A 17,143-nucleotide genomic window follows, 5' to 3' on the forward strand; every position below is an offset into this window, starting at 1 on the left:
AATTACGGTTCCCATGCTTAAGGTACACAATATTACACAATCCTGATGGAGATTCAGGATCCTTCTGTTTCAATGCGTCTCTTGTTTTCATAGATAAATTTGAATAATCACTGACATCATGAAATTGCGTTGTTCTTTTATTAAGTAACTTTGCTCCCATCATTGATCTGGCTTTTATTGCTATTTGACTATTCTGCTGGCTTGTCTTCATATGTCTGTTTTCCCTCTCTTGGTCTTTTAGCATTCCCTCCATTGCCAGGGCAGTCTCCCCTTTACAGCTTCTGCTCGGTTTCCTCGGATGGGGATAATGGAAACTCATAAAATAGCCCCAAGTAGCCTGCTACAATTGTCTATGGACGATGTTCGAGAGTGGATGTGGCCGACCTTGCTGGCTATTTTTCTCTTCTCATGTCTTGCTACCCGCATCATTACTGGCCTCAAAAGCTGGCCCGATAAGAGGACAGATGCAGGAAGTCCAAGAGCAGTAAGGCTGGTCCCCTACTGGCTCCCATGGTTAGGACATAGCATTCCCTTTGGCTGGGATCATATCAACTTCGTTCGAAGGGCGAGGTGCGTGCTTACCTTACTGTCAGTTGTAGAGCGTTAAGTGGCTGATTGGAAAGACAGAGATTACATGCACGAAGCTGTATTTGGGATTGTTTTGGGTGGCTCGAAGCACGATGTCGTAGTGTCACCGTCGCTCACTAAGGCCATCTTGGCCTCCCGTGGCATGTCATCTACTGCATTGGTCAATTATGCGTTGGAAAAGGTCGGGGGTGATAAGGGCGCGATTCGTAACCTCGGCGCCACTGACCACCATATCATCCATCACAATATCCCCAATCTCTTAATGCGAGAACCGTTTCTCACAGAGGCTTCCAAGGTCGCCAAGGACATCACTGAACGCGAAACTCCTAATCTAGTGACGTTCTGTCGTAGCATGGTTGACCAGGCGCCGTGGGAGCGGAGGAGCGAAGCTGAAGTTATCGATGGGCAGGAGAAACCTGTGGCTGAAGTGAACCTTTTTGCTCTGGTGAGAAACTTCGTGGGCCACATCAGCACATCCGTCTCCATGGGACAAGCGTTTCTTGAAGCCTTTCCTAATCTACTTGATGATATGTGGGACTTTGATAACAGATTCCCCGCCCTGTCGCTTGGTGCTCCCCGCTGGTTACCATTGCCAGGTCTTTCGGCCACATATGCAGCGCGTGATCGCATCTTGGATGCTCTTGCAGCTTACCACCAGGCATTCGTCTCTTGGGATGAAGGAAATGACCCTGGTGTCAAGTTTCGCGATCTTGACGATGTATCAGAGCCGATGAAGCAACGAATCCGGAAGTTTAAAGAACTTGGACTATCGCCGAGGTCCAGCGCCCCTGGTCATTTGTCTCTTTTCTGGGCCCTGAACGCCAACTCACCCAACGTTGTTTTCTGGCACATTCTTCGCATCTACTCCGACCCTGCTCTTCTGGAGGAAATTCGAAAGGAGATTGCTCCTTTTGCAAAGGTCCATAGGCCCAGTCGCGAGGAGACAGGGCTCCCATTCCAAGAACCCCCTAAGGTCTCCCTTGATCCGGATGAGTTGTTTCGATCTTGCCCACTACTCAAAGCCAGCTTCTATGAGACCATGCGGTTAGATTCAGCAGGACTTTCCTTTCGTGAAGTCACCTCTGACTTGACTGTTACTGAGTCCTCTGAAGATGCTGCAGCTGCCGGTTCGGCCGAACCACGCACCTACCGAATTGGGAAGGGAGAAAACATAATCATGGCTCACGGGGTGGTCCAGAGAGACCCTCAACTCTTCTCTAACCCGGAGCAGTTCGATCCGCTACGGTTTGTCGTCTCAGATCCAGACACAGGCGCACAAAAGGCGGACATGCACACCATTTATCCATTCGGAGGCGGCGTTTCTGGTTGCAAGGGCCGCGCTCTCGCTGAAAGGACGATTCTACTATTCTCTGCTGCAATCATTTCAATGTGGGACATCGAACCGGCAAGTGGCAAAGATTTCACGATTCCAGGACACAGGCCTTCCAGCGGAGCGTATTTGCCTAAGAATGACATTAGAGTACGCTTGAGAATGCGCGTATAAAAATTGGAAAGCTACAACTTTGACGGCCCGGATTACATATTATTTGGATAATATTTCTTTGGATGTAGATATAGCCGCTTGCCACCATGTTCGAAAGCTTGTCCATGAAGTCCCCTTTTGAGTGATCATTGACCTGTAGCCTCGGTTTGAATCGATCTGATTTCCGTCATGATAGCCATACTCAGCATGAACCCATCTTGTTGATGAAGGGTTTCATCCTAAGCCTCAGAACATTGGTGTACTCCACATGTGAGATGCATCTTATTACTATACAGGTGATGCGGAGAAATATCCGGATCACGGAGTTGTGCCGATATTGACGCTATCGGCATACTTGATCGCCTCATCAGCGAGGACATAGAAGGCTCATGTTCTGCATTTGAATGCAGAAAAAGCCAGCAAATATATATTTTGAATCCGTGATTGCTGTGTTCAGTCGACAACGATGCAGGACGACAAGGCGGAATATTCCCTAAGCGGAGACTATGATCTATCAGCACCAATATCCTCTGACTTTGGTCTGCGTCAGGGACTGACATCTTATGGAGATGCACACTTTTCTCTATTCCTCAGAAAGGTCTTTATAAAGGCATTGGGATACTCGGAGGATGCTCTGTCCCGTCCTATCATTGGCATTATCAATACCTTTTCGGGGTTCAACCCCTGCCATGCGAATGTACCCCAGCTGATCGAGGCTGCTAAGCGCGGGATCCAGCTCAATGGGGGCCTGGCGATAGAGTTCCCTACTATCAGTATACATGAGTCATTCTCTCATCCGACCAGCATGTTCCTGCGCAATCTGATGAGCATGGATACGGAGGAAATGATTCGAGCCCAGCCGCTGGACGCGTGCATCATGATTGGAGGTCCGTTTACAAGCTTCCCTATTCTAGCTAAGCCAGCACCCCAAGCATAGGATGGTCAAGACTGACTGAGCTAGGTTGTGACAAAACCGTCCCTGCACAACTCATGGGTGGTATCTCGGCCAACAAGCCAGTCTTGCCGCTAGTAACGGGACCGATGATACCGGGAAGCCATCGCGGACAGAGAATAGGTGCCTGTACTGACTGCCGCAACAACTGGGCGGCTTTTCGTGCAGGAGACATAGACATAGAGGAGATCTCGGCTATCAATGACGAGCTTGCACCGACGGTTTGTCCCAACTGCTCCAGCGACTCACAATTTGTGGTAGTGCATCGTACTGACTCAGGCTTCTAGATCGGGACCTGTGGTGTGATGGGCACTGCCAGTACGATGGCTTGCATCACCGCCGCTCTAGGGTTGATGCCCCTGCGCGGCGCTTCTGCGCCCGCAGTCTCGTCTGCCAGGGTCAGAATCGCAGAAGAGACGGGAGCCGATGCTGTGGCCGCGGCACTAGCTAAGAGAAGACCGCAAGATATTCTTTCGAAAGAGTCGTTTTTGAATGCGATCACAGTCCTTCAAGCGATCGGGGGATCGACAAATGCCGTAGTTCATTTGATGGCTATTGTTAATCGGCATCCCAAGCTCCAGGGAGTTATAACGTTGGATACTTTCGCGGAGATTGGGCGAAGCACTCCTTTGCTGATTGATCTGAAGCCCAGCGGTGACAACTATATGAACGATTTTCATAATGCTGGGGGTATGCTGGCACTACTGCATACCCTTCGTCCCCTTCTACATCTCTCGGCCATGACAATCTCTGGTCAGACTTTGGGCGAGGTCTTGGACGCTTCTCCCTTTCGCACATTCCCATTTTCGCAGCAGGTTATCAGACCACTATCGAATCCGCTCTACCCATCGTCTTCTCTCGTTGTCCTCAGAGGTAATATCGCACCGGACGGCGCTATCATAAAAGCGTCCGCTTCCAAAGATCGCAGACTTCTTTCGCACACAGGACCAGCTGTCGTGTTTGAGAATCCAGAAGACCTGGCTAAAAGGATCGATGATCCGGACCTGGACGTGACCAAAGACTCCGTGCTTGTGTTAAAGGGAATAGGTCCCATCGGCAATCCCGGCATGCCAGAAGCCGGTCTGATTCCCATACCGCGCAAGCTCGCTTCTGCAAGCGTCAAGGATATGTTGCGCCTCTCGGACGGAAGGATGTCAGGAACAGCAGGCGGCACTATTGTCCTCCATATTTCGCCAGAATCAGCGCTGCCAGAGTCGCCGTTCGGGGTGGTGCAGACTGGTGACATGATCACTTGCGATGCCGATAACGGGAAGCTGATCCTGGAAATCTCCGATGAAGAATTCAAATCACGTATTGAGGCGAGGAAGAGAGAAAGCTCAGAGGTAGCCAAAGCCTGGTTGGACAGAACGCGGAGAAGAGGGTATCGGGGCTTGTATGAACGGTCAGTCAACCAGGCTCAAGACGGAGCCGATTTTGACTTCCTGACGGCCGTCGGGCCATTAGATGTTAGTTGATGGATAGTCAGCCAATCGTACGTCTGAATAGATAAATTGAATACTGACCATGATCTACTTATAAAATAAGTGTTAGAGGTTGAGTATAACGATTGCTCCTGCCCTTACCCCATGCCCTAAGCCCTGAGTTTCCCGACCAGGTTAAAAGTCATTAACGCCGCGTCGACGCGTCCCCGCGCAAGACACGCGTTGGCGGTGATGCTCCGCATTGCGCTGTCGGAGAAACCTCTAGTGACTCGAGCAGTGGAATTGACCCAGCGTCGAGCTGGATTTAGATGTATAGCGCAGAATTTATGATTGTGTTTCCAGGGCTCACCTCTACCGGCATTTATTGATCGGTATCTACCATGGCGACAGAAGCGCTCCGCCCCAGAGGCAGACCGGCCCGTAAGTGAAGCCATTAAATAATAATGGGGGTTGGCTAACAGTGTTTTCATTCTTTCAGATACGCCTGGAACAACAGTGTTGACGTACACGCCGGATGGTCGTCGGATTGTCACTGGCGGTTCCAACTCTGCGATCCGAGTCTATACTGTCGGCGAAGACGGCGAACCGAAGACGATCGACGATGGCGTTGATGGTAACTTGGGCGTCGTTGCTACAGTATGTTGGACGTGTCTTCGAGGGGCTACTAGAGACTAATGCGCTTCGCAGAATGACTCGTTTATTATGGGAGCGGAAGATGGCACCGTCTGGAAGTATGGGATAGGATCAGGAAAGATGGAACAGCTGCTTGTACGGTGTGCGCTGCCCGTCCGAGACCTAGCTGTTTCCAAGGACGGAGAGTGGGTGGCAGTTGCGAGCGAGTCAGTCTAATTCTACTTGAAGGTGGTCTTCGTGCGCAAAGCTGACAGTATCCAGTGAGCTCACGGTCAAGATTGTCAACATCGAAGACATGACGAAAGTTAAATACCTCCGAGAGCAAGCCAAAGGCACAAAGCACGTTTCCTTCGATCCAAACGGACGATACATAGCTGTCTCGTGCACGGACGGTCTGCTTTACATTTATTCGACTTTCTCGGATGAGCCAGAATTAGTACGGAAATTAGACGGCGTCATCCGACGACTTGAAGCGGAGGACGAAGCAACGGCAAAAGTCGCCTGGCACCCTGATGGAACAGCATTCGCAGCTGCAGAAGTGACTAGAGACATCGCAGTCTATTCTGTATCCGAATGGAAGAAGGAAAAGGTCTTCTCGGGTGGGCACAACGGAGATATTACCTCGGTCAGCTGGTCACCGAACGGGGCTCTTCTTGCGACAGCTGGTGCCGACGGCAAGATTCTAATCTGGGAAACCAAAACACAGCAAGTTCTGCACCGTTACGACTTCGCCAACGTTATCAATCTTGCTTGGCACCCTACCAATAATTCGCTCTCGTTTACAACGTCAGACGGTGAGCTTTTCATCTACGATGGGTTTGTGCCAAAGGAACATCAGCATCATATCCAGAAGCCTCTCCAGGCCGCCCCTATCTTTCCTGGCGTGTTGGCGGAGGTGTCTGGAAATGCCGGTCGACCATTGACAAGCAGACCGAAAGAGTCAATAGAGCGGCCGGGAAGGGGAGGTACCCCCGATTCTCTCGATGATCTCCTTGGTTCGGATCAGGGCATGGAGGACTTTGTCGAGGATGATGATGGGGCTGGTTATGCGGAGGGCGTCAATCTCTACGGCAAGCGAACAAATGGACATCTTGACGATATTGCCGGCCCCGCGGAGAAACGATTGTTGACCAGCTACACAAAGCCCAAGGCACACCCTCCTCTTCAGCCAGGGAGCACACCTTGGAGAGGAAATCGGCGGTATCTCTGTATGTCTCGGTTTCGAGCGTCAGCAGAGTAACAGTATGCTGACTGAGCTAGGTTTGAACCTGACCGGCTGTGTGTGGACAGTCGATCAAGAGACTCATAATACGGTGACCGTGGAATTTTATGACCGAGAACTACACCGTGACTTTCACTTCACCGACCCCTACCTCTATGACCGCGCATGTCTCAGTAAGGAGCACCATCCAGCTGTAGAGATGCATGCTAATTATTTCTAGACGAGAATGGGACTTTATTTTCGAATAATCCAACCGATGGCAGTCCCGCTACTATATTCTATCGCCCTCATGAGACCTGGACCACGCGTGCGGACTGGCGGACACAGCTACCTCAAGGAGAGTTGATCAGAGGTAGGCACTGTGAGCCCGATTCATTCGAGACTGGCAGCTGACGGAGATAATAGCGCTGGCGCTAAGTGATTCATATATTGTTGCTGTGACGACCAAGGACTACGTTCGTGTGTATACACTATTCGGGACGCCTTATAAGGTGTACAGACAAAAAAGCCCGGCTGTGACGTGCGCTGCATGGCGCGATTACGTGATGACGATTGGTAACGGACCCTTGGGGAGCGATGGCCTCACTGCGACTCTCACGTACTCCATTGAGAACGTCAAGAGGGATGAAGTATGTCAAAACGAGGACGTGGTTGCTCTTCCCGAGGGCTCAGAATTACGAAGCGTCTTCTTTTCTGATACAGGGGTGAGTATTCGGCGCGGATCAATGACAGTATTGGTGGCATACTCATAATATTCCCAGGATCCTTGCATCTACGATTCCGAAGGTGTCCTTCTCATCTTGCAGCACTGGCGTACTAACGGCCAGGCTCGCTGGGTTCCATTACTTGATACAAAACAGCTTGAGCGATTGGCAGGCGGGCGAAAAGAGGAAACTTACTGGCCTGTGGCAGTTGCGCAAGAGAAATTCCATTGCATCATTCTCAAAGGAGGAGATAGATATCCGTACTTCCCACGTCCACTGCTCAGCGAGTTCGATTTCCGGGTCCCGATATCCGACAGGCCGCAGAAAGCATCCGACGACGAGGGCGATGAATCTCGCAACGACGCTTCGGCACGGTTTGAGGAGTCTTTTGTCCGTGGCAACGTTCTCCTCTCCCTGCTCCAGGATCTCCTGTCCTCGACCAATGCGACGTCCAGTCAACGGGCCGAGCTGGCCAGGAAAGAGATCGAACTGGATAAGATCCTTCTGCAGATGCTCGCAGTTGAGTGCAGAGAAGGCGAGGAGCGAGGCATGAAGGCCTTGGAGTTAGTTCGTATGATGAAGGATCGCAATGGAAAGATGATCGAAGCCGCAGCCAAGATCGCTGAACGATATGGGCGAGGCGTGCTGGAAGACAAGATTCGGGATCTGGCCGAGCGGCGATACATGGGAACAGACGATGATGATGAACTAGCTTAATTCTGATGGGATTCCGATTCCTGTATATGATTATGATCTTATTTGGGGTTTGGGTTTCGGCATTTTCATGGGTAGCTATATCGGTATAATTCGACTTTATGTACAGTCTTTGTAGGAACCGATCTCGATGTTTTCCCGCACGTGGACTTGACCATTAATTGTGTATATGTTCGTCCGAATGTTGTCGATGCTTCGGTTTGGCTTCGGCGAATCCCCGACGTCATCGGCGAAACCAAACCGAAACTTCGACTTCACGCCTTAGTGTTGAATCTACTGAACACCAGCCCGTTGCCGTTAACACCAATAGAATCCCAGACATATGGCTTGACAAGCGCTTGTATCTTGTCGTCTAGTACGGCTTTCAATTCGATTATACTCATATGCATTCCGTTTGAGTATTATTCTCATTTCCGACGTCGTGATGCCGAAGTTGCTTTCTGCTCCGTCCCACCCTCAGCCTATTCGATGTCTCCTCCAAGCTCCACGGAAATCTATCTCTCTGTCTAGTCCCCGTCAGTACTTTGTGTCATCCCCAGTACGGCCTTTGGCGCAGCCACGGCACGGGATTCTCAACGATCCTTGGCCAACGCCCATATCGCCCACGCTCTTCTCACAGACGCATCATGAATCGTCCATAGACGGGCTGAACGGGGGCCCGCAAAATGACCACAAACCACCCGACGAACGGATTCTGAAACTTGGAAAAAGTACGTGTGATTGTCCCGGGATGAAAGAAATAAATTGTCGATGAGAGGATGGGATCATGCTGACGGTGCCCTTCCGCAGCGCTACGGACTCTGTCTCCTCTGCTACCTACTCTACTCATCAATCCGTTACCTCCGAACATCCTTTCGCCGAACATCACACTTCACTTATTCCCCTCGACGCATCCGCACCTGCCCACGGTGAAAGGTCGGACACTGTATCGAGCCGCGCTCTGGACTGTCCCTGTGGCTTGGAGCAGCTTACCGCTAGTCGGCAACGTGAAATTGCAGATCCTCAGCGAGCGGATCGTTCGTGCAGGCACGGTCTTAGATCCGGATGGATGCAGCGAGAGCGAAAGCGGCGATGAGCGGCTAGTCGTCCGATGGAGGACAGAGCCCAGGAGAGAGGGTCATAAAGATGGCTCTGCCGGTGCTGTGAGCAGGTCCAACACGGCCTTGTCGTCGTCGTCGTCGCGATCATCGGAAAAGCTCAGCCATACTTCTGCGAAGAATGGCGTCAACAAGGGTCTCAGCGTGCTTCTGGGTGGGGATGCACCTATCTTCAAACTGTCGAATGAAGAGCAGTTTACTGGGCTGTTCATCTTCTCCTTTGATGAAGAAGGCCGGATCTCTTCGCATACGATCGAGCATGCTGACGATGCGAACGGATGGGACCGGACTGCCAAGTTTGTTACGTTGACTGACTGGCTGATTGGGAAGGCGAGAGGTTCTCTCGACCCTCCGCCTGGGCTGGCGATCCAGGGCTGTCAGACCTGTAGCTTTCCCTCGTCTCGCACGCATCGTGGCTCTGACCGGTCGGCATAGCTCACAGTTTCAGGTTCCCGGCTGCAGTTGATGATGGGTGTGTAAGCCCTTACAAAATGTCTCATACAACACGAAGATACTTTGTGGTATTGTTCTACTAACGCTGCTGATATATGTGGCGCCTGTGTGGCACTCTCACTCAAGTTCTATGGCGTTGATCATGTTTTCATCGTCTGCTGTCTTAAATTCGCACCATCTCCTCTTTTAATGTACTTATACTTACGTGTATTATACCCAGCAACGAATGTTATAGAGTGTATGATGGACTTCTGCTCACCCTTGATGTTACATATCGAAGTAAAGAACTCTAACTTTGTGTGAACAGTCCCGCTTGTTGTTGGTTGATGAATCAGTCAAGAATCCAGCTATGCCAAGAATATACGCTCAATAATTTGATATATGCAACTAACGAAACTGCTAGGCCTTCACGTTGCCTGCCTTGGTCGCAGATCCGATAGGGGGTGACTTCAACGTCGTAAATACGCCCACACAGACCGCCAACATTGCGAACCCACCAGTGGTATAGGCAATTTCGCGTCCGACCCACCAGAAAAGTGAACAGAAGAGCAGCGGGCCCGCAGCGCGGCCTACCTGGCCCCAGCTTCGCAGTCGACCCAGCACGACGCCGCGCTCCCCTTCGCGCGCCTCAAAGCTACCGAGACTATTCAGGCCGGTCACAACCGTGGCACTGGTCACAGCCAACAGAGCACCGGCCGAGTAAAGCCCGACGAGCGAAGAGATTCGAGCCAGGAGAAAGAAAGAGATGGTACAAGCTACGACTCCGGCGCGGAGAGTCATGAGGGGCGGTAGACGTCGGACGACGGTCCCTTGGAGCAAGGAGGCGATGAGTCCCATTAGGGAGAGAAGACGACCGTTCAGAGCGGATGGAGATGCGGTGCTTCCTGCGTAAAATGTGGCGGTAAGGAAGGGAAGCGAGAACTCCAGCCCGGAGAAAGGAAGAAGGAAGAGAAAGTGAAGCAGGTTGAGGAGAGCGGGATTATTCGTGTGTTTGCCAGGCATCTTCGAACCGGACTTTGAGGCACCAGCTTCGTTGCTATTCTTTTGCGTTGAGGAGGCGGTGTCCTCAGCCCTGGGAGGACCAAAACTGAGCTTGGTCAACCGGGGGTGTGTTTCCGGCAAACAGCGATACAGATACAGTGTCTCGGTGACAATAAGGACAAGAGAGACTCCCGCAGCGGTCGCAAACGGATTTGCAGCCACCGTGGTGATGTTCGACAAGGCAGCTCCAAGGGCCGGCCCGCAGGTGAACGCAATGCTGAAGCACGCTCCCACCAGCGCCATGGTCGAACCCCGTTGACTTTCGTCACTGATATCCGTCGCAATTGCATGCGCCAGCTGCACATTGCCCTCGCTTAGACCACCGACAATGCGGCTGGCGAGAAAGGTACGAAAATCCGTCGCGGCGACCCATAGCGCGACACTCAGAGTGTTCCCGACCATGGAGCAGAGCAGCGCCGGCCGTCGTCCATATCTGTCGGATAGTCGGCCGATGAAAGGCGCAGCAATGGCTTGCAAAAGAGAGAAGAGCGATCCCAGCGCTCCTCCAAGGAGTACTATATCATATCGCGAGTCAATCGGCTTTGCGAACGAGTTCTTGTACGCGTTGAGATAGTGAAAGACACGATTAAGGAGAGAGGTGGGAGAAGGGTCTTGAGAACGATAGAACGTAAGCAGCGACGGGAAGAGTGGAAGGATGAATGTAAAGGAGATCTAGCACAAGTCAGTTAAAGAGAGTCTTCATCGTCCCATTGGTATGTAGGATTATTCCCACCAGGTCTAGAAGGAGAGATATCATCAACACTCGAAGTATCTTCTTACGCTGATCCGCGGCCAGCGCCATGACGATCAATTCGGACTGCAAGTTCACGCAATCGACGGATTGAAATAGAACATGAGGGGTAAACAACGAGTGACTCGATCAAACGAAGGAATAAGAAAAAAAGAAACAAGGACAATTTGGTATCCATCAGGATGAGACACCGATACCCGTAGCTGATGGGTAATCATTTAAGGTCGAGACAGACCGATTATGTCATAGCCCTGTGCCCTATTGCCAGTTTCGGACCTATTTACTGTTACTGATGCACTTGAAGCTACAATATAGAGTCGAAAAGACTGCTGTGGGCGAGATGAATGCCATTCATTTCATTTGCTGTACACAGCAATCTTCTCCAAGATTGACCCATTCTCCCACAGGCCAGCCATGGCCCCGCGACGGCGTGATAGCAACCTGCCTATCACCATCACCATCTCCCCCCGCTCCATGGCCCAAATTCGGAATGTCGGGCCTCGAGACTCGAGGGGAACAGTAAAGTAGAACACAGGGAAAGGAAATGAAGACAGAGAAGCAAAAAGGTCGCCTTCAGAACCCACCGGTGGCGCGGAAATGGAGAATACAATCTACAGAAAATGAAAGAGGAGATGGAGAATATCAGACCAAGGATATGCACGCTCAATAACTGCCAGACATATACAAGAGGGACTTTTGGTAACATCAACCGACCAAAAGAGAGAACCAGAGAGCAAAGGTGCAGAAGAGCCCAGACAATCCCAAACCCATCCCTTTGCAATCAAGAATCCTTGTTCCCGGTAAAAATTTCGAGTTGCTCATCGCTTTCGTCAACCATAACACCGCCGTACCGATGCGCTTGTGGACATTAAGACAGGTAGAGAAGGGTATGGAGAGACCAACGTGGTCAAGAAAGGAAAATAAGGGGGAAATAGTGCAGTGGTGCCTAGGAAGAACCCCCCCAGGCGACACCTAATGCGAAGCGCTGGAGTCGAGTACCATGGGACTGAAGACTAGTACTCTCATAGAGAAATCTATTCTTCAGGGGCACATGGTAGATGCCAGCGTCCCGTGGAGAGGTTGAGACTTAATCACTGTGCTGCAGCCGGAGCTGCAGCTGGGGCCCCATTGGGTCCGCCGCGGCCACGACCACCGCGTCCTCGACCACGGCCCCTGAAATCGCCACGGCCGCGGCCACGGAATCCATCTCCCCGGCCACGTCCACCGCGGCCCCGACCGCGGCCACTGGGCTGTCTCTGATGGTGCACAACAGGTTCGAATCCGTCGCCGCCCTGCGCTTTAGGCACAGAGACATGTTCATCACTCTGTCCGGAGGCCGGCGCGACAGTTGGGTTGTTCTTCAGTCCGGTATCGGCAGAGGCAGGGGTTGCCTGTAGGCCTGTCTCCGTCTCCGCCGGATCGCGAGGCACCTCAACCCAGCCGTCAGCATTTGCCGACGACTCGAGCGAGCCAGCCCCGTTCTGCTCCCACGAAGCCTCAGCTACTTGGTTAGCAGCATCGGAAACGAGAGTCTGGGCGGGAGGAGGGACCTCGGCCTTAGGCGCAGAGGCGTCAATCTCGTTGGCGGTTGTAGCACCGGCGTCAAGAGGGCCGTCCTGGAGTTCAGTGTAGGCGGCGTTCGCCAAGGTAGGATCAGAGGCTGCAGTTGCCTCCGCGGTCACCTCTTCGGTGGCACCTCCAGGGGCGTACTCCTCGGATGTTTGCTTCACCTTACCGTCTAGACAAGGCACACTGGTTAATCAACTGGACCAAATCAAGTTCAATCAAGAAAATAAGGAGGACTTCCTTACAGGTGACTTCGAGTGTTTCTCCCTCCACACTGACGACCTTCTCGTCTACTCCGTCAATTAATTTGAGCATAGAGCTCACTGCGTCCTGGGAGCCTCCGTAGACTTGGTAGAGGACACCTTCAAATGCACGGCTCTCGGGGGATGTTTCGTCACCGGAGCGCCTCATGGCGGCGGCAGCGCAAAGGAACTTGGTCAGGCTAAGCAGACTCTGTCTGAGATGCTTCTGGTGAGCCTCAGTAGCCTCTGCGCGAACCTTTTCCCGAACAGTATCCAATTCTTCCTTGTAGGCCTTCTCCAATGCGGTCTTCTGGCTGTTCAGGCGCTCCTCGTAATGGCTGGCGAAGCTCTTGAATTGAGCGATTTGCTCCTCAATTTGAGCGACGGTGGCCTGGAGCGCAGGCTTCTTCAGGGCCTGCGCTTTCTGGTCCACGTTGATCTTCTTCTCTGCAACCAGTTCGTCGAGAGATTTGCCGGGGTTTTCTGCGATGATAGCATCGACCTTTGCGGTTGCGTTCTACACAGAGACCGAATGCTTGTTAGCGAGTGAACGAGTGTTTCTCTGGCGTGTTGGAGCGACTCACCAGCTTCTTCATGGTATTGCGCAAGCTCCTATAGGAATGCTGTCAATTTCCATGATCGGAACAATCAAAGTACAGCATCGCAACAGATGCGCCAGCTTCAGCCTTGAATCTTACATACCTCTGAAGATCTTTGAAATGAGGGTTGTCGAGGGTGTCCACGCCGTTGGCTGTTCCCTGGGTCCCATCTGCTTTAGAAGCAGTGACTGCATATTCTGGCCTTGGAGAGGCCTCGGACTGAGCCTGAGAGTGGCTGTTGACAGAAGCAGCTGCCATTGTGGAGATGCGTGGTTCGACAGCTGGTTAATGTGGGAGCTCTGAGCGATGACCTCCAAAGTCAAGGGAGGATTGTGATTCAAATAAAGGATAATAGATAAGTAAACTTGAAAGGCTAAGAATCGCCTTGTTCCGGTATATCAATTAGCAAGTAAAGGGAGTGCGCAAAGGGAAATGGTTCAGAAAGAAGAGTGTTGTGCGAGGATCTGGTCTAAGCTGTCATGAGCTGAAGAGTCAAAGATGTGGGTGGAACTCTTCCGAACCTCTCGCCGCTTTGTCGTGTGCCTGCTGCAACGACCAGCAGAACAAAGAGCTTAAAGGACGGCCAATTCGTTTCCACACTTTATACAACTGAGATAAAATGATGAATCTTTGTATTTATAAATTACGGCGGCTATTTCATCAAGTGACTATGAAGCTGTTCAGAGGGCACCACCATGTATCTGTTGTGTGGAGCTCAGCCCACAAGGCGCGGCCCGGGTATCATAAGAATCAACACAACAACGCCTGTACTCCTTTCCCTTGCAATATATTCAGAAGAGTAGTGGAAGAGGGAACTCGATCTCAGGTAGTCTCCTTGTAAGCCAAGCGGCTGAGTAGCCTCATCCCACCCGTGGTTACTGTATGCACTCGATGCTGGAGAGAGTCGGTTGAAGACGATTCAACTGATCAGCCCTTGAATTTCCGTAGTGTTTTCTAGGGGAATAAAAAGTTTAAGCCGTCAGAACAGCACCATGAATCGATTCAATTGACAACGTACCTCTGTGACCTTGCGGACAGAGTTTGGTGAGACATGCTTTTCACCGGCTTTTCGCGACCTTATCGAAGCTTCGCGCATCAATCTTTGGATCCAGTCAACATTGTCCCATCAAACGAGTATCTCAGCTGTGCCTCGAGGTAGAAGACATGGCATGGATGGTAACAGCCGATGCTTGGGGAAATGCTGGGAGGGCAGGTTGCCGACTCACTCTTGCATGAAAAGCATATAATCTAAGAAGATCTGCGTAATGGCACGGAGAGAAATCAGTTAATTAATGAGCTTTGACGTGACTGTTGACCTGCTGCTTACCAGAATATCAGCGTTCTTGCTCACGCTGCGGTTGGAATGTGCTTTCACAATGCCCTTCACAGTGCCACGAGGATAGAGCTTCTGTGTCGCGGCCATCGCAAAGGATTCTGAGAGTAAAGTCCTGATTCAAAGTATGAATTGATTCTTGGACTGGTCGCGATGATTTACTCGTGATGATTTTGATTGATAATGGGGACGATATGCATGAGCTTCGGGCTTGTTTGGATAACCAATCTTACCCTACCTTAGTACTAGATCTGGAGTGGTCTCCCAAAGGAATCTGAGGGTCCATGAATGGACAGCCAATCAGAGCTCGATATTTATGACGAAAAGTCACATGACTGGAAATTTACCTTCTGCACCACCTCCATAGATACCGGAGAAAGATGGTGTGGGGAACCACCGAGCTACGTATTTACAGAACAGTACGTTCCATGGTCGTTGACACCACACTGGTTCAATTCCGAATGTACTTGGAGGAAGCTGGTGACAGTCTACTTGCTCTATCCAGTAAAGCAGCTTCCATGTACAGTATCTGTTGCATATATACGACCAAAATCTCCTTATCTTCGACTCGGTCCTAAAGGCTGGACATACACTGTAGTATGTACCAGTTCTCGAATCACCAGGAATTTATACTATACAAGATCGCCTCCGTACAAAGGCGGAGACCTTGTCACCGACGAATTCGACGATCTCGAAGGAATTTCCATGCGTAGACCGCCGCCACGGAGCCCAAGGCAATCCTCCATGCGAGGAAGACATAAATCGCAACACGCAGCTTCTCGTAGTAGCCTCTGAGCATAATGCCGACAGCATATGTGCTCCCGTCGGAAGCTTTGTCTGAAGCTCCGTAGTACCTGCCCACTCCCAAGCCTCCAATTCCAACATCGTTATGGTCGTGCTGTGTATTGGTTTCTTGAAGTACTGCCAACGCCACGGTTTGGCCGTCCACGGCCGTGTTATTTATGACTGTCCGAGCCCCAGAGCTCACATGGAGGATATTGCGTTTTCGGAGACGATACGTCAGAATGCTGATTATGAAGCGCAAGTCAGGGCTTGTAAAAGTAGGATACTTCCACAACCGCACGGCCGTATGCGGCGGGAGCATATCAAGGAAGTCGGCCAAGATTCCCAAGGACAGTCCCCACAGATGCAGGGGTCGAGTTGAGTCAACGGAGGCGGCGGTTGAGCAACACGTTTTCCATCTTTGGAAGGTTGAAGAGCTTGACTGGTTTGTAATGGTATCCGGGTTCGGAGTCGTATTGCAGATTAAACTTTCACTTGGTTGCAACTGAATCGCAGCGAACTCCATCCACCCCATCAGGGACCGACATAGAAGGCGAGCAATGAGCCCGCCTCGGTTTGCAAATCGTTGAGACATGTCAACATACTCAACCGTCCGTGCTGAAGGTGATAGAAGACTTTCGAGAGGTACCCAATGCGATGAAGCGACCTCTGTTGGTTGCAATTTGAGAGTTGGTGAATCGCTCCGAGTCGACAAAAAGACGAAAGGACAGAGGACCATCAACCTTGGATAACATTGTAAGCATTATCGAAGGAACTAGCAAGATCAAGATTGCCAACGTACGGTACTGAGCCCCAGCTGGTGGTTACTACCCGCTCTGGCAAATTTCCAATGTAAATATAGTCATTTGTCGTCAAATCCAATCCTACCTCCTCCGAGGTCTCTCTAATTGCAACCGCTCGGTCATCTGTATCTTCCGCATCACGCTTCCCTCCAGGGAACGCAACATGTCCTGTCCAGCGGTCTCCCACACGTGATGCCCGTTTGATAAACAGGACCTCTGGTGATCCATGCTGAACCCAGGGCTGATAGAAGAATGACTTCAATCGTTGTTCAGTGGAGACGGCTTGATCTTGCTCAACGGGTAGGGAAGGCGAATCGGGCCAATGATCATATGCTGGTCGTACCCGGAGGACCAGAGCTACTGAAGCACGTTTCTTGCACGATGGAGGGTTGGGAACATGTGGATAGGGGCGACGATGAAGATCGTTCAATGCGGTGTGGAGTGATTTGGGCAGCGACGGTGGTTCTTCATTTGACTTCGGGTTCATGGACTCCATTGCGTGGATGTTTCGTCATAAATGGTAAGCTATGGGCTATCAAGAATAGAGGAGAGTAAATTGCAATATATTAATGTGAAAAGGACTTCTCATGGCCTTGATTTGCCGTCGTCGACTGCGAATCGAAGAGTCATACGACAGGATATGGAATGCTGTAAATGCTGTTGATCTTATCACCGCGGCTCCATCGGTGATCTACCCAGGTATCTCCGGTTACCATTTCATACTTACCGTCATGAAA

General features: G+C 51.2%; 8 protein-coding genes across 8 annotated transcripts; 4 read left to right on the forward strand and 4 right to left on the reverse strand.

The window, feature by feature from the left end:
* The first annotated feature begins 56 nt into the window (after positions 1-56).
* On the forward strand, positions 57-2,288 carry P174DRAFT_441848 (cytochrome P450). The gene is made up of 2 exons (XM_024827434.1): positions 57-570; positions 628-2,288. Exons 1-2 carry the CDS (start codon positions 353-355, stop codon positions 2,090-2,092), a joined length of 1,683 nt encoding a protein of 560 aa, XP_024683140.1. The 5' UTR covers positions 57-352; the 3' UTR covers positions 2,093-2,288.
* Positions 2,289-2,479: 191 nt separating this feature from the next.
* On the forward strand, positions 2,480-4,511 carry ilv3C (putative dihydroxy-acid dehydratase). The gene is made up of 3 exons (XM_024823468.1): positions 2,480-2,958; positions 3,033-3,244; positions 3,311-4,511. Exons 1-3 carry the CDS (start codon positions 2,538-2,540, stop codon positions 4,496-4,498), a joined length of 1,821 nt encoding a protein of 606 aa, XP_024683141.1. The 5' UTR covers positions 2,480-2,537; the 3' UTR covers positions 4,499-4,511.
* A 206-nt stretch (positions 4,512-4,717) lies between these two features.
* On the forward strand, positions 4,718-7,861 carry P174DRAFT_441850 (WD40 repeat domain-containing protein). Its single transcript, XM_024827435.1, has 8 exons — positions 4,718-4,885; positions 4,944-5,101; positions 5,153-5,304; positions 5,360-6,306; positions 6,359-6,493; positions 6,541-6,672; positions 6,726-7,024; positions 7,082-7,861. Exons 1-8 carry the CDS (start codon positions 4,846-4,848, stop codon positions 7,739-7,741), a joined length of 2,523 nt encoding a protein of 840 aa, XP_024683142.1. The 5' UTR covers positions 4,718-4,845; the 3' UTR covers positions 7,742-7,861.
* A 153-nt stretch (positions 7,862-8,014) lies between these two features.
* P174DRAFT_407254 (uncharacterized protein) lies at positions 8,015-9,541 on the forward strand. Its single transcript, XM_024824132.1, has 2 exons — positions 8,015-8,448; positions 8,528-9,541. Exons 1-2 carry the CDS (start codon positions 8,163-8,165, stop codon positions 9,268-9,270), a joined length of 1,029 nt encoding a protein of 342 aa, XP_024683143.1. The 5' UTR covers positions 8,015-8,162; the 3' UTR covers positions 9,271-9,541.
* Positions 9,542-9,687: 146 nt separating this feature from the next.
* P174DRAFT_370118 (putative tetracycline transporter) lies at positions 9,688-11,131 on the reverse strand (the record flags this gene model as incomplete). Its single annotated transcript, XM_024822313.1, has 2 exons — positions 9,688-11,001; positions 11,063-11,131. The coding sequence occupies 2 exons, from the start codon at positions 11,129-11,131 to the stop codon at positions 9,688-9,690; spliced, it is 1,383 nt and encodes a 460-aa protein (XP_024683144.1).
* A 1,040-nt stretch (positions 11,132-12,171) lies between these two features.
* On the reverse strand, positions 12,172-13,745 carry P174DRAFT_460614 (uncharacterized protein; the record flags this gene model as incomplete). Its single annotated transcript, XM_024829907.1, has 4 exons — positions 12,172-12,818; positions 12,892-13,405; positions 13,473-13,500; positions 13,591-13,745. The coding sequence occupies 4 exons, from the start codon at positions 13,743-13,745 to the stop codon at positions 12,172-12,174; spliced, it is 1,344 nt and encodes a 447-aa protein (XP_024683145.1).
* Positions 13,746-14,123: 378 nt separating this feature from the next.
* On the reverse strand, positions 14,124-15,025 carry P174DRAFT_441854 (uncharacterized protein). The gene is made up of 4 exons (XM_024827436.1): positions 14,815-15,025; positions 14,714-14,745; positions 14,506-14,587; positions 14,124-14,441 (listed from the first exon to the last, which is right to left on the reverse strand). The coding sequence occupies exons 1-4, from the start codon at positions 14,908-14,910 to the stop codon at positions 14,415-14,417; spliced, it is 237 nt and encodes a 78-aa protein (XP_024683146.1). The 5' UTR covers positions 14,911-15,025; the 3' UTR covers positions 14,124-14,414.
* A 243-nt stretch (positions 15,026-15,268) lies between these two features.
* Positions 15,269-17,032, reverse strand: P174DRAFT_512691 (NUDIX hydrolase). Its single transcript, XM_024831901.1, has 2 exons — positions 16,406-17,032; positions 15,269-16,346 (listed from the first exon to the last, which is right to left on the reverse strand). Exons 1-2 carry the CDS (start codon positions 16,900-16,902, stop codon positions 15,491-15,493), a joined length of 1,353 nt encoding a protein of 450 aa, XP_024683147.1. The 5' UTR covers positions 16,903-17,032; the 3' UTR covers positions 15,269-15,490.
* Between the last annotated feature and the right edge of the window lie 111 nt (positions 17,033-17,143).

Source organism: Aspergillus novofumigatus (genome assembly GCF_002847465.1).
Source record: "Aspergillus novofumigatus IBT 16806 chromosome Unknown P174scaffold_4, whole genome shotgun sequence".
Taxonomy (NCBI): domain Eukaryota; kingdom Fungi; phylum Ascomycota; class Eurotiomycetes; order Eurotiales; family Aspergillaceae; genus Aspergillus; species Aspergillus novofumigatus.

What these genes read in the sequence shown, in the direction of transcription:
- P174DRAFT_441850 (XM_024827435.1), top strand. Translation starts at nt 4,846, where the DNA reads ATGGCGACAGAAGCGCTCCGCCCCAGAGGCAGACCGGCCC. An exon ending in CTATGACCGCGCATGTCTCA is followed by an intron (nt 6,494 to 6,540) that starts GTAAGGAGCACC and finishes AATTATTTCTAG; the next exon opens with ACGAGAATGGGACTTTATTT. An exon ending in TCAAGGAGAGTTGATCAGAG is followed by an intron (nt 6,673 to 6,725) that starts GTAGGCACTGTG and finishes CGGAGATAATAG; the next exon opens with CGCTGGCGCTAAGTGATTCA.
- P174DRAFT_441854 (XM_024827436.1), bottom strand. Translation starts at nt 14,910, where the DNA reads ATGGCCGCGACACAGAAGCTCTATCCTCGTGGCACTGTGAAGGGCATT. An exon ending in TATATGCTTTTCATGCAAGA is followed by an intron (nt 14,588 to 14,713) that starts GTGAGTCGGCAA and finishes CTGGATCCAAAG; the next exon opens with ATTGATGCGCGAAGCTTCGA. An exon ending in CTGTCCGCAAGGTCACAGAG is followed by an intron (nt 14,442 to 14,505) that starts GTACGTTGTCAA and finishes TTATTCCCCTAG; the next exon opens with AAAACACTACGGAAATTCAA.
- ilv3C (XM_024823468.1), top strand. Translation starts at nt 2,538, where the DNA reads ATGCAGGACGACAAGGCGGAATATTCCCTAAGCGGAGACTATGATCTA. An exon ending in CGCGTGCATCATGATTGGAG is followed by an intron (nt 2,959 to 3,032) that starts GTCCGTTTACAA and finishes TGACTGAGCTAG; the next exon opens with GTTGTGACAAAACCGTCCCT. An exon ending in ATGACGAGCTTGCACCGACG is followed by an intron (nt 3,245 to 3,310) that starts GTTTGTCCCAAC and finishes TCAGGCTTCTAG; the next exon opens with ATCGGGACCTGTGGTGTGAT.
- P174DRAFT_441848 (XM_024827434.1), top strand. Translation starts at nt 353, where the DNA reads ATGGACGATGTTCGAGAGTGGATGTGGCCGACCTTGCTGGCTATTTTT. An exon ending in AACTTCGTTCGAAGGGCGAG is followed by an intron (nt 571 to 627) that starts GTGCGTGCTTAC and finishes TTGGAAAGACAG; the next exon opens with AGATTACATGCACGAAGCTG.
- P174DRAFT_407254 (XM_024824132.1), top strand. Translation starts at nt 8,163, where the DNA reads ATGCCGAAGTTGCTTTCTGCTCCGTCCCACCCTCAGCCTATTCGATGT. An exon ending in GATTCTGAAACTTGGAAAAA is followed by an intron (nt 8,449 to 8,527) that starts GTACGTGTGATT and finishes GCCCTTCCGCAG; the next exon opens with CGCTACGGACTCTGTCTCCT.
- P174DRAFT_512691 (XM_024831901.1), bottom strand. Translation starts at nt 16,902, where the DNA reads ATGGAGTCCATGAACCCGAAGTCAAATGAAGAACCACCGTCGCTGCCC. An exon ending in ACCAGCTGGGGCTCAGTACC is followed by an intron (nt 16,347 to 16,405) that starts GTACGTTGGCAA and finishes ATGTTATCCAAG; the next exon opens with GTTGATGGTCCTCTGTCCTT.